Here is a 25,860-nt window from a genome sequence, read left to right as displayed (position 1 = left end):
CTAGGTCATTAAAAAAGGTTTATCATTGTATATATTTGGTTGTTTGTATACTACATCTGGTGTAGTATATCACATGCAGTAGGAGTATTGGAAAACAATAGCAATTCCTTAAGAAAAGAGCATTGGAATTTTTCCTTTAGTTTTCCCTTTAAAATAAATACCTGAGTAGATTCAGCCCACATGAAAAATCCTGCTGAATTTATGTCTGTGTTCTGTAACATTTCATCATCCTCTCACACAAGGACATATGTTTCACTGGCTTCCTAAACAGAAAACTTTTGGTTTTGACAATGTAGTAGAAAAATAGCATACAGGTTTACTTTTTATGTTTTGGCAGTAAAAATAGGAGTACTACATATATTAAAAAAATTAATTTCTGCATTGTCTCAGCATTTTTAATTTCAAAACTGAATTTTTCATGACAGTTCAGACACGTGGTTCATTAATGCACTTTTAGCGACTCTTAATGATAATACAGTTTGTAAAGTTTTTGTGAAGTTAATGTGACCTAAATTTGCAATTCTGCAAAATGTGTAACAAAGGGACTAGCAAAATGACTTCATCCATCTGTGGAATATTTCAAGGTCACACCTTTATTGGCTACAAGATTTCTAACTAAAAAGACAGAGGATGACAGTACTTACAGTTTGATAATGTTTGCTTACTAAGCGTGAAATGAAATTTAACAGTGCAGCATGTCTACATTTGTAAATTTATTGTGGTTGTTTAGACTTCTTGGAAAATGAAATGTCAAGTTATCACTCTTGGCTTCCAGGATGTGATCTTTAGCACCAGCAGGAAAGTTCACTTTGTAAACTTTTCTTCTTCAAATAAGTGTGACAGTAATTTTTTAAAATGTATTTCTTAAGCAAAACAAAACTCGTGGCATGACTGCATCTGAAGTTAGGATGTGGCATTACCACCACAGCTGGGGGCATCTGATGCAGCAGCTGCTCATTATCCTAGTCCTTGCTACCACCAGGCATCATGTTCAGCTCAGTGGGACAGTAAGTGAGGTTAAGCTCTTAAAAGATTTCTAGATTGACATCCTGTATCATAGCAGTACAAAAATTGTGTCTACACCTGAATAAGTAGTGCATGAAGCAGTTCACAGGAAAGACATCTCTAAGAGTAGAGATTAGGATGGTCAGTTTTAAATACCTGAGAAACCTTTTTTAAGGGCTTGAAGTCAGACCTAAGGGGATATTTTTAAGGAGAAAGAAGAATTGCAGAATAGTTTATTAAGGAATCTTAATTGTCAGTCAATACCACGTGATACTGTGAACAAAATTGTATAAAACCAGAAAGAATGCATGAGCATGTCTACAGAATTGCTTTAGTGCTTCTGAGCAAAATGTTAATGCTTAGGTAATCCAAATATCAATAATTGACAAGTCAGTTTTTAAAATACACATCCTGTCTGAATTTGCATCCTTTAGAACTATAGATGTGTTCTGAGCATCTAAAAGACTGAAAAGGTTACTTGGGATATCTGCAATAGTTTCGAAATTCTTTGGGATTGTGAAGTTTTAGCTGTGACAGCTTTGCACACTAATTGATAATGATTTAATTGGTCTGGTGTAAAATTTCCTTAGTATTTTATCATTTTGTTAGTGTGGGTGAAAACTGAGGTCTCTCAGTTGAAGTAAATCCTGGTGTACAAAGCAGCTATAAAGAGGAGTTTAAAACATCAGACTTATTTTGTCTCTTCTGAGTGTCACAGAATGTGAATTCCAAGTAACTTTTTGTTTGGGAGCTATCAGCTTTCAAATAGAAGGAACCTCATCTATTCTGTTGCTTCTGAAATGTATGCTGAGGTCAAGGATCTCATAGTCTTTACAAGTAAAATCTGAATTATTTGTTATAGCCTTTGTTATTACCCCGTAAAGAGTGCAACATTGAACAAATGATTATATTCAGTCTCACAATTTTATAGGGCAAAGTTGTTATTGTAAGTGTGAATTTACAGCAGAAAATGTCAAACTGCATAGCAGAAGTAAATGAGATTCAGAAGCTCGGGATGTGATGCTTTTTTTTCCCAACCTTTGGTATGCCTCTTAACATTGAAACACAGGAATGCTGTTCTCATGGAGGACAGAGCACAGAGAAGACAATTTTGAAGTCTGTGCATTTGCTTTGTCTGCATTTCCTTTGTTAACATCTTAGCAGCAGCATTAAGCAGATTTTCTCTATTTTTTTATTTTAATTTTTCCTTTTTCTGTTCCCCTGGATGGAAAAAGGTGGACTTGAACTAGGAAACAAATTACAAACTGAACAGCAGAACCTGTTCTGTGCCCTTGGAATGGGGACAGAAGGGAAGTGAAACCTCATACATAATGGGGTGTTAGCAGCTCTCATTTCCCAAACTGCTGTTTGGCACAAGAGAGATGAAGTACCACACTAATGTTCAATGGGGCTTGCTACTGAGAGCTGGTGGATGGAAACCTCCATCCTTCAGTGCTGTGGACATGTTCTTGGGCCTCATTACTGTGAGGTTACATGTGAAGTTGTCCTTTTTGCCTTTCAAGTCTTTTTACTGTTCTTTTTACTTTGTATGCTTTGCAGTTTTGGACTGTGTAAAGACAACAGGAATTACTTAAAACTGGATGTTGGAGGGTATTGAGAGAGAAGGAGAAGGGTTAATCCATCTGAAAAACTGAATTCTTCATTGCCATCATGTTGGCCTGTGCCTCTAGGGCAGTGGAGTCCAGATGGATGGTTTAATTTGCATATATATTTACATAGTCTTTTATTGTAAATTCATGTGATCATAATGAGGAATTTCTCTGTAGTAGACTTTTTTTGATAGTTAAGCAGAATTTTCTTCTTGTCATAAAATCTTTCTATTTATCTACTGCATCTTGACCCTGATAAAACATGGAGCTCAGGATACAGCTCAGCTTCCTGTATACCTGTGTTTTTCCCAGAGGTGCTTCTCCATTACTTCAATTTCATAGTTGCCTCCAGTTTTTTTGTATTTTTCCCTTCAGATTTCTTTCCTGTTGCCCATCTTTTATTACTTCTAACTGCTCTTTCAGTTTATTAAAGAAATTACAAAAGTTTCTTGTTGCAATAATTGAAATTATTAGAGAAATGCAAAATATATGACTGGTGGATGTTTTCAATAATGAAACATAACAAGGTTTTTACTGGTCTTCACAACTAACTATTGGTAATAGAAGAGGGAGAACACAGCAAAAAGTCTCTTACACAAACTCTTACATGTAAAGAGATATTGAATGGTTGATTCTCCCATGACTTACCTTAAATCTCACACGGCATATTCAAAGAGGTCTTCTCCTGTCAATTAACTGTGAAATCCCACCTTCTGCAACCTTGTTTGATGGCACACTATAGCTCCTGTGGTCTGCAGCCTAAGAAAATATTTTGATGCTTTTGTTTTAAGAACTTAATTTGATGTATTAGGTAGGTATTTTTGTTCTGGCCAGCTGTAATTTCATAAATTAATTATTCATTCTTTCCAGTGATCTGTGTGCATTTTAATTAGTGTTGAAATGTGCAGTTGTTGAAGAATTGAAAATTAGGGAAATATAATCGTTTTTTTAGTCAGGGACAACTAAAAACCATATCCATATTCTAAACCATTTCTTCATATGTATTTCATAGTTGATTTGAGATATTCTTTGTGCATAAAACAGACACGTGATGCAAAATCTTGGTAGTGTTCCCTCTAGCCTTTTGCTACATTTCTTTAGAAAGATGAAAACACCTTTAATTCAGACTTTCCAAAGAACTGTGTTCTAGTTTTCGTATTTTAAAATTTCAGTCTACTGCTTTAACCCTGAAGGGGTTTTACATATGGTTGGAATAGTTCTCTGCTTAGTTTTTCTTGTAGAATGGTTATTGGTGTCACAAAACATTAAGGAAATTCAAACTTTTTTTGTACTTAATTTTACCTGAGCAGTATTTCCTTGGTGGTGGTAAGGTTACCATTTGTTAATGCATATTGGTATAGTCTAATTAGCCACTTACTTAAAGCCAAATAGGCTAGAAAGACAAGAAAAAATAGAATGTATGCAAAAGGCTTTAGCTGCATTGAAGGCAGGAAAAAAAAGTGTTTTTTCCCCTGAAGCATAAATTCTGCATGAAATTCAACTTGACAAGTGACCCTTTCAAAACAGCACCACAAAGATTTCTCGGCATTCTCCATATTCCAGAGGCAGCATTCTTGTATTGTACACACAAGCAGTCCCCTAGTTCCCTCTAAATGAAAGTTCCCTCTCCCTCTGTCCTTTGTATTCTATTTTACCCTCATCCCTGTGTTGGCGTTCACATTTATGAGCACACTTTTATGTGAGAAAATTTTGCAAAAAAGCAAAACCACTGGGGATGTTAATACAAAATAGCATATATGATAAAATGCAATAAAGAACTCGAGTTCTTTATTTTATTTATTTCAAAGTATTGAAATGTGTGTTCACTTGCAAAAAAGAAAGGAAAAAAAAGGGAAAAGGAAAAATATTTGGCAGTTAATTTAATTTACAACTAGGTGACGCAAAAGCTGAACTCCAACTCTCAAGCTTTGCAATTAATTTAGGAGCAGAGGACAAAAATGGTCTATGATTCTGTGTGAGTAATTAATAACAAGAATGTATGACTTGTGAAACTGAATGTAATGCATTAAAATCAGAGCAAACTGATAATTTAACAGTGTATAACAAGTATCAGATATTAAAAATAGCAGTACAGATCAGCAGGATTTTATCACCATCCAGTTCTGCAGCAACATTCTTGAGATAGTGCACTGGTTATCCTGCATGAATATAAACTGTCAAATGGGAGAGATATGCAGTGTAATATTTAGTATGTCTCATGCCTTCAATGCTATTTTCAGATGTCTTTAGGAAGAGAACAAAGCTTGTGTTCAGAATCTGGCTTGACAGAGGGGTTTTGGGTGGGGAAGTGGTACCTCAGGTGAGCTGCTGCTAGGTACTCCTCACACACAATGTTGGCTTTGAGCTCAGCACTGCTTCTACATATATGGGCCATATATTCTTATAGAGTGTAATAGATTGTTGATTACAGGCGTTTTATAATTTTCAAATTGATAAGCTCACATTTTGCACCAAGATATTTAGGGCAAAGAGTGGAAAATTGCAGCCTTGACATGAGCAATTGTCGTGTGTGAACAAACATCACTTGAAAAACTAGAAAGTCAGACAAGATGATACTATAAGATAAATAAAGGGAATATTTCCTTTGTTAGTTATTGCTGGTCTTCAGAAACAATGACAGCAGGTTATCAAAGACATCCCTCAGTTGAAGGAGAACCAGAGAAGAAACAATTGTTTCTTCCCTTTGAGGTTTACTGTACCTTTATGCTTACAGGTTTGAGGGAGGTGGGAAAAACCTATTTCCTCTATTCAGCCAGCCTTCAAGAGCTGTTTATATTAATCTTAATTTTTGTATTGTCCATGTATAATTCTGGGCTTACAAGAATAACCTGAAGCAGGTAGATCTCTGCAACTGCCATCGTGTGCTCTCTTCCATAGTTGCCTCCCAATGAGGGGCATTCCCCCAGCAGAAGACTTTTAGGGGCTGCCTAGAGAAGCAGAGAGAGATAGAGGAGGGTAGGAGGGTTCACCTATCTAAACTATTCTTCTTTTAAACACTGAAACGTACTGATTAACAGGGTGCAAAATACCTGCCCCAAAGTGTTAATATTTGGTGCCCATTCCATTCTGTGTTTATGATGCAACACATTAGAGAATCTTGCTTCATAAACAGGCTCTGGTTTCAAAGCATCATGTTTGCAAGTCCACTCAAATGGAAATACTTGTTAAATATTAGCTACCTTAGTGGTTTATCCTTGGATACCAAGATGTTTTTCCTGCTGCTTTTCCCAAATACTGGGAAAAGTGCTGTAGAAAATAAGTATGTCACTTGTGAAAGTTTACCTTGATAACTGTGTAGCTAATTTTGTGCAAATAAAATGTTAAATGCAGATATTTTACATTATGAAAAACCTAATCTTTGCTCTGGGTAGGGTATAAAGACAAGTTAAAGCTTAAATGCTGACATTTGTCTTCTAGAAAATTATCCATGGCTGCAAAAGCATTTATGCTTCAGCACAACTTTTCAAAAAGGACTGTCTTATTTATGTATGTTTTATTATTGCTGTGAGGTCTTTTCCATTAAGTCACTGTGAGTGATCCAGTTTGATGGAGCTTCTCCTTAACTTAAACAAATTAATTATCAGAATAGAGTATGCAAATATTATCTAATCGGTGCCACTTGGCAAAATTTTTGTTATGCCAATCATGCTGGAGACAGCACGACAATCCTTGCTTCTTCTAAGGAGTCCCCTTGGGAATGGCAGTAGAATGCTTGCTTTGATTGGAGTAGGCAGAAAGGATGAGCCAAAGAGCTTCAGACATATTTACATTGCAACTTTCTGTTTGGCATTAAAACACCAGAAAATTGATTCTCCAAATTCTAGTTCAGAGACAGCTTCAGAATATAAACCAACATCTAATTTTATGCCCTCTGGGCATAATTATCCTATTCTCTTTGTCATTAAGGATGAAACTCTTTATCATTTCTGATGTTTTGCATTTTAAAAATTTGAAAGCCAGTGTTTGTTTCTTTCTCTGCTTGTCCTGTACAATCAATTTACCTTTCTGAAAAACTGCCGGATGCCTCTATTAGTTTCTGCTTTTTTATTTCTTTTCAAGCAGAAGGTTGCAAGAACCATGTTCATGTTCATTTAGAAATGAGTTCTTCTCCACAAGAAGCTGCAGAAGGGTGAATCCTGAGCAATGGGGGCAGTAATAGTTAAGCTGTTTATTTAGGGTTTTTTTCTAACTACTGTGTTTATGAAACTGAGTTCTCTGTGTATACCTTTGAAAGTAGGACTTTGATAAAATATTTACAGGTATGGCATGAGGAGTAGCTAATGAATGTCTCCAGTATTTTCAGCAAACAGTAGCAGTGGTATGTAATGCATATGAAACAAATGTTTTGCTGAGAAATCTTATTAGTATAGTAAAGCACTTAATGCTCTGACTCGTATTAATATATTACAACAATGTTCTTAGTTAAGGTATTTCCTTCTCTTTAAATTGCCCCAAATACCACAGTATTTTAGGTCAGAGAAAATCCAATCAAAAGCTTAGCTTGCTCTGTGTTTTCTTAACAAAATATGTAAAAATTCTGAAATTATATGTGTCTGCTGTTTGCATTCATGTAAAAGGAAATGGGTGTATGATTTACATGCTGGCAGGATTGTCAGCTCGTGTGTTGGAAACTGCAGGCCTGCTTCTGCATCTTTAGCGTAGGAGATGGAGCCTGGTCTGTGTAGAGAGTAGTAGGTGGTGGGATAGCGTGAAGTGCAGCAGAGCTTGAGCCCCTTCTGCTTATCTGAGAAGAGCTTGTGCTCCCCTGCAACCCCTTCATACTTTACGCACAACATAGCTGGGAGCTATTACCATGCGCACTGGCCAGGAATACCTTTTGGTGCATTATTTTTTGCTTTACTATAGCAGCCATATAGGTGTGTGATGTACCTCATGAGCATTACAAAGTGCACAAGGTAGTAATGTACTTTCCAAAGCTCAAAATTTGCCCAATCTTACATCAGTTCTCTCTAGACAGTGGTCAGGCAGTTGATGTCCTGCACCTGCTTCTTATGCTGCTACTTCAGATGATTTGGTTGCTCCCTTATCTGCTTATTTGCTGTATTTGTCTTGTTGTGGAAAGGCCTAAAGTCTCCCTGAGGTGTGCTGAGGACTAGGAAAGCTGCTTCTGCTGCAGCATGTTGAGCAACAGAGGCACTGGAAAAGGTTGTATTTACTTAGTAAAAGCCAAGTGTGTCTGCTTATTCCAATTTTCAGCTTCCATTTAGAAGACAGTTAAAAAGCCAGAAAGTTTTACATTTTCTCCTTCTTTAAAAGCTTTGTAATTTTTAATTGAACTTAATAATTTAACTTCATGGAGCAGTGATGGCTTCAAGACTTCTGACTTGACTGTTTCTGACACCTACAAATACCTTTTCCACATCTGCCAGGGAGAGTCCTCAACCAGGGCAACACACCAACATTTCCCTCTCTGAAAAGAGCGAGTCCTGCCTCTGCTGTAGGCTACATCTTTGGTTTTCATATTTCGTGACAGTAATGTTTTTGCTGCTTGGTGGCAGAGCGCAGAAGAGATGCAAGTTGAAGCCTTCAAAACATACAGTGATCCCTTCCTAAAGTCCATAGGTCAAGTTTTATTGGCTTTTTAAATTTTGGTAATATGCCTGTAATACTCCTCTAAGGTCTTTACCATTTGAAATTTGAAACCTGTGTGATAAAAACAGACTTGTAATGAAACACAACCTCCTTACAGAAGTTTCACTAAAAATAGTTCTGGTGGTGCCCTGGGGGTGTTCATCAGCTAGCGACAGCGACTGCATTTTCACAGCGGGAAAGCAGGGCTGGTGAGGTCAAGGAGGATGAGTCTGTATTCCTGTGGGGAGCTTGGCAGGAGCATCCAGGGATTTTTGAGCTTTTATGGATAAAAGTGTGGGTTTGTGACAATATTGTTTCAAAATACCTAGAAAACTGGAACAAGCCTGAAAGAATTCCAGTTCCATCTTTTCAGAGTGTGTGTGTGTGTTTTAGGATCCTCAGGTATCAGGTGTAGCTGACCTCTACTTATAACTTTCACATGTTTCAAAACTAGAAAATCCTAACTTAATACTGATTAATCTCTGCATACTTCTTTTGAAACAGAATTGGTAAGTTACAGTCCTGGTTTTTGCTTTACTTTGTCTTTTCTTCTTTCAAAAACATTGCCCTGGTTTACTCTTTGCAGAATGACTCACTGAAATGCCTGCATCACCAGAAACTAATCCCTGCTCTGCATGCTCTTCCTTTTGCAGACTGTGAACCTGTAAAATATGTTTTACAGGAAGACTTTCTGACTTCTTTATGCTCCTAAGTGCAAAATGTTATCTCTTGGGAGCCTGGATGCAAGTGACCATGTTCAGCACATAGTTTGACTGAGGTGACTGCTTGATCCCTGACTTGTGCCAACAGACAGGAGAAGTCCTGCTGGACTAGAGACTTCCCTGGGTTTGCAGGAACGTGATTACAATAAAAAGCCCGTGACAGATGTCAGCGTGATAGGATTCGAGCAGTCACTGCTTTTGTTTTTGTGCGGGAGGGAAACTTCATCAGAAACACGGTTAAAATTCCAGCCTTATCTTAGGGAACACGTGTGGGTTTCAGGCACGCAGCAAGAGAAGAGAGCCAGCGCCTTCTCAGGCTTTCTGCTTCTCTCACTCTGTGCAAAGGATATTCTGCTGCACCTTAATTTTAAAGTTTTTTGAACTCTGCTGAGATTTGAAATGAGTATTATCATAGTGTGCTTGTGATGTTGCTTCCTTTGTTTGCCTATTGCCATACACCCTGGCCAGCTCTGTAGGAGACCTGTCTGGAGTGCCTTTTAATGTTTAGATCTAGCAGTGATTAGAATACACTAATGCCCAGTGGGTATATGTGTCATTTTTTAACAGCTGCCGAGCTGTCTCCCTGCTGCTCCAATTAACACATTCAGTGCACACTTGCTGCTGAGTGGGTTGTGTGTATGGATTAAACCACTTTGCTATTTATTCATCCAGAGTATGAGATGCCAGAAATGGATTGGCATGTTTCCTGTTCTTACAACAAATGAAATCAAACGTGCTCCTGAGCCTTTGCCCGGGTAGATATGAGGGCAGCATTTAACTGGCGAATGGAAACCTGTTTTGCTGTGAGAGATGGTTCAGTCCATTGACTAACATCTATCCCCGCCTCCCAGCCCCTCTTCAAATGATGGAGACCCAGGATAGGGAGCTCTCAGTGTTGGGCTTCCTCTTGCTGGCAAGCAGGTCTCTTCAACTTTGTCCTCTGCTGCTAAATAACAGCTTGAAATCCTGAAATTCTCCTTTTGCTTCAATGCTTTCCTCCGTTATTTATTTTCAGGTTGAAATATTCCAGTCAGTAGATTTGATAAAGTGTGTCTGTGTGTGTGTCCCTTTTTTTTTTTTTATGAAAGGGAAAACAATATGCTTCCTAGTCTCAGCTGAGATAAGGGAGGGGTTGTTTAATGGTAGCGGAGCGGCTGGTGGGAGCTGCAGCTCTGCTCCGGCGCTTGCGGTTGATTCATGCTGGGACAGCTCTTTGTGAAGCAGAGGGCGAAGGGGGCTGCCGGCTGGGGCTGTGAGTGAGGAAGGAGATGGAGCGCTTCTTGGGCTTTGTCAAGCAGATCAGAAGATCAAGAAGAAGAAAAGGCAAAAAGTACCGACCAGAGGAGGATTACCACGAGGGCTATGAGGATGTCTACTATTATGCCTCAGAACATTTTCGAAGTAAGTATTTTGCATAACCTCATTTTCCTTTGGCTGTGATAAATGTTATGTTCTTAAGATGTTTAAACTCCAAAAATGCAAGCAATATTCCTCCTGTGCTAGGACTTGAGTCTCATGTATATATTAAAAGTCAGTTCCTGTGAGAGCTCTTTCTGGCTCTGCTGCCAATGAACAATACAAAGCATCTGAAGTGGCACAGAAGCTCTCAAAGTAAAGAGGGTCTGTCTGCAGAGACCTGGTGAGATTTCAGATGCAGTTAATCCAATCTGACTGCTGGAAACCTTTTGTTAAAACACGGTGTTGAGAACGAGTAGGGTGGCGGTAGCCCTTGTACAGTGCCTTTGGAAGGCTGTGTGGGTATTTTTAAAGCACTACAGAGGCAGTGAGCACTCCTTTGTAAGTTGAAGTTGATGAATAATGTTTGGTATTGAGGGAGAGTCAGTTTACTAAGCCTCTGCTGTGACCTGGTCTTTTCAGTAGTGAGTAAATTGAGTGGGCTGGTTCCTCGCTGCAGGTCCAGGAACACTTCTGGAGAATTAAGGGGGGATTTTTTTTGCTGGCACTCACGTGATGGCACTCAGCAGCTTTGTCAAAACCAAAATAAACCACCTGCTCCGAAATCCCTGTGCAAACTATATGCTGGACCCTGCAGCTTCTTAGAGTTTGTCTGCTGTGCCTGTCAGGTTTCAGAGCTGGCGGTCTGCTATGATCTTCTGGAGAAGAGGATGTGCCCAGAGGTGCCCACAGTGGGGGCGGGAAGGAGGGAAGCCACACACAGCCCCTGCCTGGAGTCTTGTGCGGCACTGTCAGGGCAAGGTGGTAGCAGTATGAGCATAATTCAGCCATGAGCAGAAAATGCCTGTTTATGCTGTTTTGGCCACTGGTTTGGGACCTTTGCAGTGAAGCTGTGCCTTGTTGAGCTGCTGAAGTTTGATGCACTTTTTTGTTGTTCTGTACGATGTGAGTGATTGTCAGTATCTTTTTTTCTTCATTTCCACTTTGCTGAAATAAATCATAAGAACCTTACATTTGTTCTAAGATAGAATGATAAATGTCATTGTGCCTTGCAGCACCAGAGAACTGCTATCTTGTGGAAAATTAGGAAACAAGAGTTGTTCTTATTGGCTTTCTCCCAGTGAGCCATGCTTGCCTATCTCCTACAGACAATGTAGGGTGCTTGGTTGTTTACTGGGCTTCTTCTTGATACAATTTTGTTTGCTTTCCATTTTTAAGAAAACTTACTGTGCTGATAATATAAAACTATATGACTTTTCTATGTTGTTAAGAGGGAGTTTTTGCAAGAAAAAGACCTATTTGGCAGGCAATGCAGTACTAAAGCTGCACAAAATCTACACAAGAACAAAAAATTTTAAATCTGTTTAGCACTGAAAATTTTGAAAATGATATATGTTAGTGAAAACACGTAACTTCTTGCTTTAATATGTAAATCAAAACAGCATGTCAATGCTGTATGTCAAAATATTTCCCTAGCTGATTGTTGTTGTTGAAGGTCTTTTAAAGAAGAAAGCAAAGCCCCTCCAAAAACTGTCAAATGTAATAAGGATTTCTTGACTGATGATTAATAAATTATTAACTCCTAACTTAATGTATGGCACTAGGATTGAGCCAAATAGGTTTTTTCTTTTACTTCACTTAGAAAATAATAGTATATACTTCAGCTTGTGGAGGTCAGAAGTATTTCAGACTGGATGAAATGTATGTCAGATTTTGAAGTGATGTTTACAGCAGTGTTCAAGTGCTCAGATTAATTGAACTCAAAATAGCACATAGCCCTATGGAGCTGGATGCACAAGGAGTTAGCTACTTCTCACAGTTGCTTAAACCAAACAGTCACAGGAGATTTGAGCCTTGCAGTCTTTATAGAGATACCATCTCAAGCACAATTCCTCCTCAAGTGCTTTTGTCTGGTCTTTCCATGTGCTTTATGTGTCAGTGTTTTGGTTGGGTAGGTGTGGTAGCTACTTAAAGCTATGTGTAAAATCTGAAAAAATGCTGCTGGTGCTACTACAAATGCACTCGTCAAATTGAATTTTATGTGTTTGGGCCAATGAAATGTTTCATATTTAATTTAATTATGGTCTGGTGTTACACTGTTTACAGTGCAAATTTAGAGTAATTGCAGAGCTTTTAATAGCCATTCCTTTTGCAGTCATTTGCTTAGAAGAAATGGGTGCTTGCAGGAGAGATTGTATTTATTGCTACGATTTTTAGAATATCATAGCTAATGAACTTAAATGCCTATTGTTCATTCAACTGAACAGAGCTGGAGCTTTTTTAGATTTAGTTTCCTTTTGCTATGTTGTTAGGCATCCCTTCTCCATCATCATTTATGAGTTATATATCCAATTAGACAGTACATTTGAAGATTGTCTGAGACAATAACTTTATGAGCTTGTTACTCTCTCTCTTCTTCCCCCATTTGTAATAGAGTGTTGTACAGGGAGGCAGAATTAATGGAAAAATGCAGAAACTGCATTAGAATAACTGCAGGATCAAACAAAGACAACAAAGTTAAAAACAGAATAGGCCTCTGGGAATTACAGGAAAAAGGTGACTTTAGTTTGTCCTCAGCCCAGCTGTGCCTGGATACTGGGATATTGTCACTCCCACTGTTTGGTATACTGTCTTTACTCCTCCAAAGCTTGGCCATGGAAGACTGTATTAGCTGTGATACTGGGACACAGCTGGATGAAGGGAATGTGCAATGCTGTCTAAAGCTCCTTGAGTAAAAAAAGACACCCCAGCTCCTGGGACAGATATATTTTTTCTTGGATGTTTCATCCACTTGTGTTCAGTTAATGGATGACCTTATTTTGACATGCAACACCAGCTCTCCTATCTTTCTGAAGTGTCTGTGCTATGTAATGCTATAAAAACCAAAGTACTAATTTGACATATTGACATTAGTAGTGCAGACATCATACTCATTTCAGTGAGACTTTGCAGTGTGAACATAATGGATGATGAAATTGCTACCCAACCTACTCAGACAAGTTGGTGCTTGTTGCATAAAAGACTTTAAAAAGCATCATACTTATCTTGAGCAGCATTAGAGCACTGCCATTCAACCTGTTCATTATAACAAGGCTTTGTGTGAAAAAGGTCATTGTTACATTATTTCAAAGACTGTTTGCAAACCATCAGGAATGCTGTGTAACAGAACTTCCTGGAATGCTCCCAGAAATGACATAAATCCAATTGCTGAAGTCAGGGTGTTGTGCCATGACCTTTGAGTTTCAGCTTAGTCTTGAGTGGGAGTGTGGTTTTGGGACCCAGTCCAGCTTGGTCACCTCTGACCAAAACAAACACTTCTTCACACACCCTAAAATAATTTCAGCAGTAAGTCTTTATTTTTCAAAATACTTGGAAGGATTTGGTTTCTTTCAACTCATTTTAGAACTTCACAGGTTTCATGAAACATGCAGGACTGGAGGGTGAATGCATCTTGTTAAATTTTGCCTTATTTATGGTACTTCTGGTGTCTGTCATCCATATCCTGAAAGATCTTTTTTTTCTCATTGGTGGTTCTTCTTATGATGTTCTTCTCAACACAGCATAGTCTGTTGGCATAAAGATTTTACTTTCTATGGCATAGTCTGTTGGCATAAAGATTTTACTTTCTATGTAGATACAATGACAATATTAAGTAATGATCACAAAAAGCAATGTCTTAAGAATTCTGCTAGTAAGTACCCACTAACCTGAAAGGTCTCATGATTTTAGCCTTGACCTTAAAATGTTACATTTAGTCACCAAGGTCCAATGAATAACTTTCTTCTATCCTTTGTCAAGGCCTAGCATATGTTGTCTAACATATCAACCAAGAGCATTGATATAGTAGACAAAATAATCTGCCATAGTCTACATCTGCAGTAAAGTCATATATAATTTCCCTCTCTGATGCCGTTTATTAATTATTTCACAGTTCTGGTTTACAATCATCTGGTTCCTCAGTTTAGGACCATCAACCTCTTCAAATTTGTTCCCTAAATACATGTGATGGTCTTTCCACTGATTTGCTCTTCTCCCTCCCTGTGTCATCACTGGAAAGTGAAGGGAAGGTATTTGACTCCTAGCCTAGCAAATAAGGTAAAAAAGGAAAAACTGGAGGTTCTATATGACTCAGAATTGAAAATGTCCTCTTTGTTGACTGAAATCTGTGAATTATTAAAATTAAAATTGTATATATGATACGTTTATCGGGATGGTGTTAGCAGAAAAACTCCACTTGGGCGTTATTCTCCAACACAGCTCAATGTTATGGTGCAGAAACTCCCGCACCATAGCTGCCAAAATGCTAGGAGTAAATGTCTTTGCATTTCATATCTGAGGTGGTTTTGAAGCTGTATTAAATACATAAGACAAAACACCAAGGGGAGTGACATGCCAGCAGTTTCTTAAAGATGTGGTCAGTAGCAACATCACTCTTGTCAAGATTTTCTCCATTTTGTAAATGGGTAAAAATAGTTCTTGTTTGCAGCAATCTCACAGATTTGATTGGGCTTGCAGAAGAGTTAATGATTTTATGAGTCATGTGGTGACAAGGTAATTGAGTATCTCTTGCTCAAGCTGTAAAGATGTTAATTGATCCTGAGGATGAGAAATGCAGGACAACTGCTTTTTATTTTACAATGATTGTGTGTTGCTAGTTTGCAGTTTAACTGGATGTGCATGTGTGAGGGGATTGTTCTTCACCTATCACAGATCATGTCATGTCAGTACAGTAAAATCTCAGCTTTCATAGAAACTAAAGTATTTGTTGAAGCCTACAAGAAAAAAGGGCTTGGTAACCTGAGTAGAGGACATTGCAGGCTTTGAAAACACAATTAAAATAATATTTGAAAGAAATAACTAAAATTTATTTAAACTACTTATTTCTTTCATCTTAAGAACTGTTTTATGGTTGTTGGAATCTGGAGATTTTCATTAATGGACTACTGATCTTGAGTATTTCTGTTTTACACAAGTATTTCTGTTTTCCACTCTTTTCCTGAGATCTGGATAGCCCCAGTGCCTCAAGTTCATCATGGGTGTGATGGCCATATCCAGACAGACTCTGTCATCACAGGGCTACCATTCCGTGTCAGTTTGCAAGCCAGCCATTGTGATAAAGGAAGCTGCTGTGTTTGAGCTTTATTGCTGGGACAGGCGGTGTCAATTTCCCCATTCAGGGTTTTCTGAATGAAACAAAAGAGGTAGCAAGTGATGTTGTCTCTGCTTCCACTGCTAAGACTTCCCATGTGACAATAGTCATATTTTCCATTTTGGATAAAATTCACACAGTTGTTAGATAAGGGTCTACCCACCTGCTGTTTCTCTTGCTTTTTCATCTTCTTCAACACACATAGGTGTTAAAATTGTTAAAAAACTGTTGGGTTTTTTTTAAACAATTGGTCATTGCATCTAGTGCAGTTTTCTATTTCATGACAACCATTCTTTTGCAGAGAATGGCTTGACTTCTGGTGAGGTATGTGTCTGTTTTGGAGATGATCCCATTTATCTACCATCTTGCTTGTCATGGTTGCTAGTGAAAGTGTTCTTTCCAGTGGAACACAAGTGGAGGAGAAGAATTACATACGATCATCATTTTATAGACAAGCAAGCTAGTAGGAGTAGGTAAAAAAAAAAACAAGACTGTTAGCAGCTCTTTAGACTCCCATGATATTATTTATGGTTTTTAAGCCAATAAGAAATACACATATATTAAAATCTTATTTTACCCCTTTTCTGGTTTATATTAGTTACAACATGTAAGTCTTGGGATGAGGATTGTATTTGTAGATGTTTAGTCTGTTTCAATAGTAGCTTTAGCTGCATTATGTTGTTTATATAATTAAAATATAATAAATTGGTGTTGTTCCTTGTGCTGCAGTAGCGTGATACCCAGCTGCACGGTCTGTTAGTATGGCACCTAAACCTGAGGCTGTGGGGTTCCCTGCAGGACTGGAACAATGCATCTCTTATTGCCAGGTGGGTGTGTGCTGGTTTTGGTGAAACATTTTCATTATTTGTGAAACAGGCCACAAAAGCCTAATTTTATTTTTTCCTTAAAACTGTCATGCAACAGCCAGTCTTAAGTTTGTTAGTAATAGGATTGCTTTTTTAAATCATCCTTTGTGGCTCTTCTACAAATGGCCCTTAGGCTCCTGGGGCAGCACAGAGCATGGATAGTAAAACATTACTTTGGAGTACTTGAGGGAAAACAGCTTATTTATTTGAAGGCATGGAAATAATGAGACTGTAGTTATATAATTCTTTGCATGAAGTGGAAACACTTCTCCCTGCTGGCAATCACGAGCATACAATTTCTGTGCTACTTTTCTTTAATTTACTTTCCAGTCCTATTCTTTACTGAATAACTAAAGATTCTGATTGTCCCTGCTGAAAAGATTCTGATTGTCCCTGCTGAAGAAATTTAGTCCTTTTAGGTCTTCCTCTTCTTATAGTGGCTGCTGGTATAAGGTTGTACTTCAGTGTTTTAGAGAATTTGGCACCCTTTTATATTTTAGTGTGTCTAGAATATAGATGTTCATATTCAGACAGAGAAATTCAGAGAGATCTGGGCTTCCTACTTTCTGAAAAGATGTGCAAGTCCTTAGTTTTAATCATGGCTTTGCCAGTTAACGTCATGAACATGTAGTGATGTGATTATTTTTTCCCCTTGGATATTGTGAAGTGAATAAAATACCAGGTTTTATGAACTAAGTTTAAAGAGCGAGGTAGAAGCAACTACTGAAGTGTCAGTTTTAATATTGGCCTTCAGTTCCGATGGAAGACTTGAAACAATTAGTGGAACGAAGAAAGAAACAATATAAGTCCCCTGCTGACGAGATGATAAACATTTATTGAATATTGCTGTGTTTTGTTAGCAGGGCGTGACAGGAGCTGTCATTAATCATCATCATGAGTATAAACACACCTGTTTACCGTTTGTCTTATTTCTGTAAGACAAATGTGGTGGTACTCATCTGTGTACAGAAATTATTGGGCAACTTTATGTAATGTTTTTCAGCAGAAAAACACAGGGATTGTGCTGTGACTGAGTACTGGGGCCCATGATGACTACACTGCTGATAACCCAGGCATCTTAATGCTACTAATTTTGTTCAGAGGGTTTTCTAGTTACCTTCTGAAACCCAGGAAATGTTACACAAATCAGCATTCTGAGGACTCATAGTCCACATTTAAAAACCAGCAGAACTAAGGGTGCTTCTAGGACCTTCATTTGGCCTCTCAATAAAGTGTCCTTAATGAAGGATCTGATCACTTTTGCTGTAGTGCTGGTGTGGCAGAGGCTGCACCAAATCCTGTCAGGGCTCATCCCTTGTTTTCATCACTTGAGAGCATGAACTTGCAGATGTCTGGCATCAGTTGCTGTAGCCAAGGGAGGTTTGGTTTGCATATACAGGAATTACATAAGCTTCAGCAGTCTAAAAATCCAGCCATAAGGCATCTCAGGCTTCAGCCTTACAATTCTTGCATACCTTTGATGATAATCTCCCTGTCCTCTGGTTCTCTACCTGTGAGATGGGGTTAATGATACCTTTCCTTCACAGATATGCTGTGGAAATAAATTAGTGTTTGCTAAGTTAGCAAATGCTGTGATGAGCACCACAGAAGAACTTGGGGAGTAATGAATGTCTGCCCAGAGAAAAGGGCTTGAATAGTGGGTAGGAATTAAGGTATGGAATTACACTTTGAGCAATGTGGGCAAAGCAAGGTCTGAAACAATTCATCAGGTAATTAAAATAATTTCATTTGGGCGTTAAATGAAATGAAATCTCGTGCAAGAAGTAGATCAGGTAATTAAAGATTGTGTTGTAATGCATATGCAAAAGGAGGCTATGTTGAGAAATTCTTAAATCTGGAACTTGCACTTTGCTTTTTTAATGGTTTGTCTGTGTGCACATGCATGCAGTAGAGAACATAGAGCCAACAGTTCCTTGGGGTTTAGCATGCTATGGAAATTTCCTAACAACATGTTATGGATATAATATTTGCTATAAATGAACCAAAATCTCCTTGAAGTTAAGATGCAGAAGTAAATTTCGATGAGTGGCCATAGGATCTGATCACACGTGTATCACTTCAGTGCATTCTGTAGTAACAGTCCCTGTGCTGACACTGTGAAGGAACATTGTGGGCAGCTGCGGGACAGAGGAGGGAGGAACCAGATTTATTTTTTGTCTGTCTCTGGGTTCTTTGAACAGATGATAAGAAACACTTGAGGTGACCTATCTTTGGAAAGATTACCATGAAAAGAGCCGAACATTGGAAAGCAGAAAGGAGAAGGATTTAAGAGCGCTCTGGGGGAAATACTGTTTGAATGAAACCATGAAAAAGAAAGTGAAATCAAAAGTACACAGTAACGATGTGAAGTATTAACTCAGTAAATTGTTTTCAAGTCTGTTTGCAAATGCTTCCTTTGGGTGTGTTTAACAAGCTCCATGGCTGCTCAGGTCTATTTTATTTTGATAACATTGTCCCTCTCCCAGAAGGGTAAAACTCCTCACTTAACAATGCACTCTGTTACTATTCTGTCAGCTGGCAGCATCTCTGTTAAAAGAGAAAAGAAAGTATTCACAATGTATTACAAGTAAATGCAGTAAAAAATGAATGGTAGGCAAACATATATTAAATTCAGAGACATATACACTTTTTGCCCTTGCTTTCTGTAGGTTGGAGTAGGAAATACTTTAAAGCCCTGATGATCTCCTACCTGCACCCTATTTTTAGGAGCCCAGTTAAGTTGTGTGGTCATCAGGGGATGAGTCCCAGCAGTAGCTGCAGGCTGCGGTGCCAGCTGTATTAGTGCCGAATGCTCGGAAATCAAAAGGGATGTTTGCCACACTGTCTGATAGGGACGTTGCATCTGACAGACCAATTTAGGGAAAATGAGAAAATGCTTGTGAAGGAAAGTTGGGAGAGAGCCTGGATCTATGGCAGAGCACTGCCAGAAGCAGCAGCAGTGCTCAGGTCAGTTGTCAGTAAATCTAAATACGTCTGGTGGCATTTACAGTTTGGAAGGTAGGAACGCGGATTTTCCATTGCGTGGTGGTAGAATGTCACGTGGCTTGTCATGAAAATTCTACGCTCCCTTTCATTGCTAAAAGGAGACCAGAATGAATTCTGAAGTGAAGAAACCAAAGCTGTTCAGGCTGGTGGTTATAGCTGTCCATCAGTAATTAAATAGATTGTAGCGTGGTGGTGGAACTCTGAAATCCCCATGAATTAATGACATTTTGGTAGTCTCTGAAATGCTCCCTCTGTAGCTTGACCCGTATTTCACCTGGGCTTCACAGATTTGCAGAGGGGTTACATAGACATCCCCAGCATTTCTAAATCTGTTGGCATTCACTTCTGCCATACCCTGGCAGGAAAAAAGAGAGAAGTCTTCTGAAGCTTAGGTTAATTATGATTTACCTATGCTTTTCTTTTTACATTAAACAACTCACAAAAATAGAAGTGTATTTATGAATATGGTAGGTTTTGAAAACAATCAGCTGCTCTCCCATTTGTTATGTGTGTGTTCTTCAGGCAGGGAATACCCAGCCCTGTGCTACAGGAGAACAGAGAGGACGAAGTTTGTCTGCTGGAAGAGCACAACCATCCCTTTTAAAATGCTGCCACTCCCAAGCATATCACAAGGGATGGAGAATGCACTGAACAGTTTTGTTTTGTAACTGGTACTTGTTTTATGTGCTGCAATTCAGTGTTTGTGTATTGTTCTTGGTTGGGTAGAAAGTAGTGCTCCTTTCTAGTTTATTTTGGGGTTTTTGGTATCTTTTTTTTTCTTCACTACTCCTTTGAACTCAAGCTATTATAACAATATGTAAAGCTGTGGCTTTTATAGGGCAGATTGTGTCATGCAAATTGTTTCCACAGACTGAGCAAAACTGTTGAAGGCTGTTCCAGTTACAGCCTGGAGTTTGTGGTCCTTTGTCTTGTGCAGATAATTGAGCATTTTACAGCCACATGTCCATTCACAAAAGGTTGTTTTCTTCCTTTTAGATAGTGAAAGAAGTTTATTAGCTGTTGGTTCAAGTCTCTTACAAAAATGTTGCTCATGGCATAATTACTAAGGAGGTTACATCAGCGTGAGTAGAGGAGCAGGCCAAGGTAACACACTGCTCTATTGGATGAAAATAGGTTTAATATATAGAAAATGCTCAAATCTTCTTTCTCACAAAATTGCAATTAAGACAAATTTTAAAATTCTGTGAAAGCAATTGATTGGAATTAATTAGTACACAGCTTTAATATGTTGGCATTCCCTGCACTAGTAAAATGTTGGTGGATTTTCAGGTAAGGAAAATATAGTTTTGGTGAGGGAGCTCTTATTTTGAGATGAAGGGTCTTAAGTCTTGATGACTTGGTAAGTATGTCTTATTTGATTAATTAATGGATACTTAATAGCAACAGCTTTTTGCCTTAGTTTTACGTAAACTACCACCAACTGATAGGGACATGTATAAATAAGGAGAAAAATGTAACTTGATTTTGAGTAACCTACAGAAGATGATTAATAACCACTTATGGTCACTTCTGCTCATTTTAACTATTCTCTAAATAGTTAAATTTGTTCTTGAAATTACTGGTAATATTTTCTTGGTCACAAGTTATATTTTTTAAATGCATAGCTAAATTAAGCTGAAAAAAGGCTCTGAGATTCAAACAATATTTTTAAATCTGTAATAGTTCAAGAGGTGAATTTTCCTGAGTTTTTCACTTGATTATTGTACTGTTAGAAAATGATCAGTGCTTCCCACAAGATCACTGAATGGTTTATCTGTCTGTAGGCTTCTAAATTCAGCTTGTGGAATCTGGAAAATTTGTCCAGTTTTGAAGTCCAGTCTAATATAATAACGAGGACCATGGTATGGAGAGAAGGATTAGGTGATATGAGAGCACACACATATATTGGCATTAGATACAGCCCACTGTGTGCTCCTGTGGCGACATTTTTTTTTTTTTTTTTAAATCTTCTCTTCCCCCAACCCCCTTTCTCTCTGCTGATGCATATAGTTCTTTAATTCTTCAGCTGGACCCTGGGCAATTGAGTGACTCTGTTTCCCGATCTTTTTTTTTTTTTTTTTTTTTTCCCAAAGTGGAAATTTTATGTATTTTCTGAATTGCATACATGGAACCCCTTTCTCCTTGTGTATCCTGAAGTCCTTTAAAGTACTTGAAAAATAAAGTTAATGACATGCAGTACCTCCTGATAAAGATTTTTCTTGCAGTTTTCTCATAAAAATCAAACCATTGTTGCAAAGGGGAGAAAGCAAACTCATGTCATTTGCAGTCATTTAAACCTTCAGGCAAGGAAGGCTTTCTGTCTTATTCAGACAGGAAAGGGTGTATGCAGAGGTGTGTGTTTTACTGATGCAAAAGGGAAAATGCCTGCTCGTGGTCTACAGTACATGGTTTACTTTTAAAAAGCATAAGTTACTTGTATTCTGTCTGCCAGCTGCTCTTTCTGCTCACTTATTTATTTGCACAGACTAGTGTGTGTTGTTTAGCAAGCCGGGGGACGGTCAGCTGTTAAATGTGATAGCATAGTCTAGAGATCAAGATGCATGTGTCCTGCCTTTAGGCTTGACCCAGGGCCGCTGGGGATGCCTTAACTTAAGGCTAGGTCAAAAAAATGTGAATAGGAAGCTGTCTGGGAAAGAAGCAGAGGAAGTGAAGTTTAAATGGCCTTTGCATCTGCAAATTCAGCTGTTTTAGTCAGAGGTTCTGGTCTTGGATTTTAATGTGTTTTCCTGTGCATCTTAAAATGCATGTGGAGATTTATTTGTTTATGGCTGCTGCATGGAAAACAAAGCTCTCAAAAATCTGTTTGCATTAATTGCACTTTTTCTGCTTGGTGTTTATTTTATCAAGCAGATTTTCAAAGCTGACAGTTGGAGTTTTTTTTTGAGGTTTTCTATTGTCTCAGCTGTGCCTTGCTGTAGGCCAACCAAAGACTTGGTCCTGCAAGTTCCAGGCATGTAACTCCACTAGTGTGAGTAGTCCCACTGGTACAGGTTTGATATAAGTCTGTAGTTGGGAACCTGAAGGAAAGTGGTGTGTGTGGGTAGAACAAAATAGTAATTCTAATGGTTTCTTCCCAGTGTTTGATGTCTATATTGTGTTTCTATACTCTGTACCTATTTCTGACAGAGATAGAACATCTTTTAACTGAGAGATCAGTATCTTTGTATTGTTTCCTCTAAGAGAATTTGTAAGCATGGTGGTTCTATTTCATTTTGGTTCTCAAGGAAATTGCTCAGACTTCAAAAACAAAGACTGTTGATTAGTTCTACATTATTTCATTTCAGTGCATTACTTCAACCTTGTTCATTAAAGCTGAAGAGGAAAACCTGGTTCTGAAGGACGAGTGTTGACAGGAACCACTAGCCTGGAGAACAGAATTCAATAATCATTGATTAATACACTTTATTGCTGATTTCTTTTCTTTGGAAAAGCCAGTTTTCCTTGCCAATATCTTTTATACATGAGCCTTCACTTAGAATTTTAAATTGTAACCTATAATAATATTAACATTTTAAACTGTGTAATGCTTGCTGGAGGGCAGGAGGTGGGGAAAGAAGGAAGAGAAAGACAAAAAGTGAGACTTATTTGATGCTGACCCTAAAATGCTGTTCCACTGGAGCAAAACCTGAAGTACATAGATGTATTGTAGTAGATATTAAATGTGTTAAATTGCCTGCCAAGTACAGTGATTTTTTATTTATTTCATTTTTATTCACTCTGAGTGAAACATTGATTTATAAGGAGTTTTATAGAAGATATGACTGCTGCTTTTTACTGTATGAAAGCCAATTGCTGTTAGAGAATGCAAGCAAATGAACAGCCTCACTCCTTTAGTAGGGAAGCCAGTGGGGATGCTGTAGTCATAGACTGATTTTTGGACAGGAGCTAAGCACGTCTGTATGTGCACATAGAAAATGCACATGGGGTCGGTAAGTGACAGCTTGAGATTCTTTGGTGGGTTATGAAAGATTGGAAATGTCAAAAGATGAGCTGTGTGTTTATATTGATCTCTTTGCTTAGAGCAGCTCAGTGTTGTTTCTTCAGATGTGTGAAAAGAAAGAGCTGAAGAATTTGCAACAAAGCAAACTTTTGAGGTGCAGTCACTGCAGAATAAATAATTTACATCTGGAACTTAAGGTTACAGCAGGAGAACAAAGGTACAAAGCTTTGGTCTCCGTGTCTGCAGTAAGACATTAAATCTAATGCAGAACTGTGTGAGTGCCCTTGCTGTATGAGAGTCCTGTTGGCATCCATGGGGTAGGGGGAAACAGGCATGGGCATTCCTTCTTCTGAGCTTCTCCTGGGACAGCAGCTATTAGGGGAAAAAGCCCTTGATGCTGAAATTTCAACTCAGATATCTAACTCAGGTATTTCAACTCAGATATCTCTGTGTGTGTGTGTGTGTGTGTATATATATATATATATATATATATATATGTGTGTGTGTGTGTCAGGAATCATGACTTGATTTCTGAATGACTTTTTCGCTTTTCAGCACTTACTTCAAGAGCAGCATGTACAAAATCCCCTTATGCTGCTCCTTAAGTGTAGATAACACTGCATTTCTATTCAGTGAGCCTGTTTGAATTGTGGAGGGGGAAAAATTGGCGAGCTCCCTAACAGGCAAAGTTCCTGTATCCTCAAGAGTTCAAACATTTTCAAAACCACTTCAAACATATTTGGGTTTTTATCTGTAAATTATTTTCTTGGCTCTGTATTTTGCAATAGGATGTAAGGAATTAAGTATTTATTCGACATGAAGACTTTTTTTTGTATTGAGTGTGCTGGGGACACCTCCCTCCCAGGCTTGTCTGCAGGCTGCCTGGCTGTTCCCTGGGGTTGATACTTTCATCCTGCTCAGGATCTGGTGGACAGCACTTGGCATGTGAGGACACCAGCAGTTTCTTTTACTAATATTTTCTATTTTTTGGTGATGAATTTTAATTTAAATCTTACCCTGACATTTCTTGAAGAATGATTGAAATGTAGGAGAAATTTTGTGGGGGATTTTTTTTTTTTTTTTTTTTTTACTTTGCTGATAGTCTATATAGTTCAGTTTCAGATGGGAGCAGAGGTGCTGGGTGAGGAGGTACTAGAGACAGGACAGTGTCCATCTCCATTTCATTAAGGTTGGAAAAGACGTCTAAGATAATCGAGTCCAACTGTTAACCTAACACTGCCAAGCTCACCACTTAACCATGCCTCCAAGGGCCATATTTAGATGGTTTTCCAAAAACTTAAAACTTCCAGGGATGGTGATTTCACCACTTCCTTGGGCAGCTTGTTCCAATACTTCACAGTGTCAGTGAAGAAAGATATTCTGATATGTAATTTAAATGTTACCCATGCTCATATCTGCTCCATAGCAGGCAAAAGTACTTTTTTCCTAGACATACCTCTAGCACCAAGTCTGGCCTCAGTCCGCCTTCTTCTTGGGTACATCATACACAGTCCTACTGAAGGCAAAATAATGTGTGATTTCTATGTGAGTTAAAGTTTATCTTGACATGGTGATGAATGTGAAGGCTAAGAACAGTTTTGTCTAAATAGGATTTTATTAAACATGCAAATGGAAACAAATAGATGGGCTTCCCAACCTCCCCCCCCCCCACCTCCATGTATTTTTTTTCTGTACAGAGCAGTGTGTGTCAATCTCGAGATTGTGAGTCTGTTCTGGGAGAAGGGTTTTTGAATTTTGGATAACCTTTAACTCTGGGAGCCATTCAGAGATGCAGAGTTACACAATTATTTTAAAATGTCAGCCTATCTACAACTTGTTTTTCAAGTATTCTAAGACTAAAGTTGCCTGAAAATATTGCATCAGTGTTTTTATGTTGTATAAAAGTTGTTTTTACTAAGCCACCTATGGGATCACCACTCTTATAAAGTATTGAAGACTTGTGTTCACTTCCTCACTTCATTTAATTTGAAACCAGTCTCAAAAAATGTGAGGGAATGAGATTTATTTCTACAAAAACTAATCTGACTGGCTCACATACACCCTTAAGCAAGACTGATGAGTGTTATAAATGAAATACCATGTTTAGAGCACTGGCACATCAGACAGGAACAGTATTCAGTAGAAGGCCAGAGATTCTTTCCAGTGTCTCAGCCGCCTCCTCTGTTTGTCTATTAAGGGGTTATGTGGGACCTGCTGGGTTTTTTCCTAGCTTTAAATGCTGCTGGAAGCCCAGATTCAAGAGCTCTGGATTTAAGCTGGTCTGTCTCTGTTCAGGTCAGGTGGATACTTGGGCTTGTGGGGCTTCTGGCACTGCTCATGAAGTGTAGGCTGAAGGCTGCATCCCAGCCCCAGTTCTCCTTTGCCACCTCTCCTGAAAGCCCTCTTCGTAGGTGGACACCAGTGATGCAGCTGCTCCTGGTTTTAGCTTTTTTTGGGCCAAATCAGATCCCACACTTACTCATCTAACTGGTACTTTTCTGCAAAGCATTTA

At 38.4% G+C, this 25,860-nt stretch overlaps 1 protein-coding gene across 12 annotated transcripts in view; it reads left to right on the top strand.

Annotated features, from left to right (window-relative positions):
• GRIP1 (glutamate receptor interacting protein 1) overlaps positions 1 to 25,860 on the top strand; it is a 310,240-nt gene that overhangs the window by 83,038 nt on the left and 201,342 nt on the right. For 6 of the 12 annotated variants that reach the window (XM_068190150.1, XM_068190151.1, XM_068190145.1 and 3 more), the window contains exon 1: positions 9,801 to 10,351. The exons of 4 other annotated variants lie outside the window; for them this stretch is intronic. In XM_068190150.1, the coding sequence (XP_068046251.1) occupies positions 10,219 to 10,351 (133 nt within the window). In that variant the 5' untranslated portion in view covers positions 9,801 to 10,218. Of the gene's footprint in view, positions 1 to 9,800; positions 10,352 to 25,860 lie in introns of those variants that run through there. 2 more of the 12 variants (XM_068190160.1, XM_068190146.1) reach the window with 1 other exon arrangement.

Source organism: Anomalospiza imberbis, chromosome 5 (assembly GCF_031753505.1).
Source record: "Anomalospiza imberbis isolate Cuckoo-Finch-1a 21T00152 chromosome 5, ASM3175350v1, whole genome shotgun sequence".
In the NCBI taxonomy this organism is placed as follows: Eukaryota; Metazoa; Chordata; class Aves; order Passeriformes; family Viduidae; genus Anomalospiza; species Anomalospiza imberbis.
The sequence above is the reverse complement of the archived record's forward strand: the minus strand, read 5'-3'. Positions and strand labels throughout refer to the sequence as shown.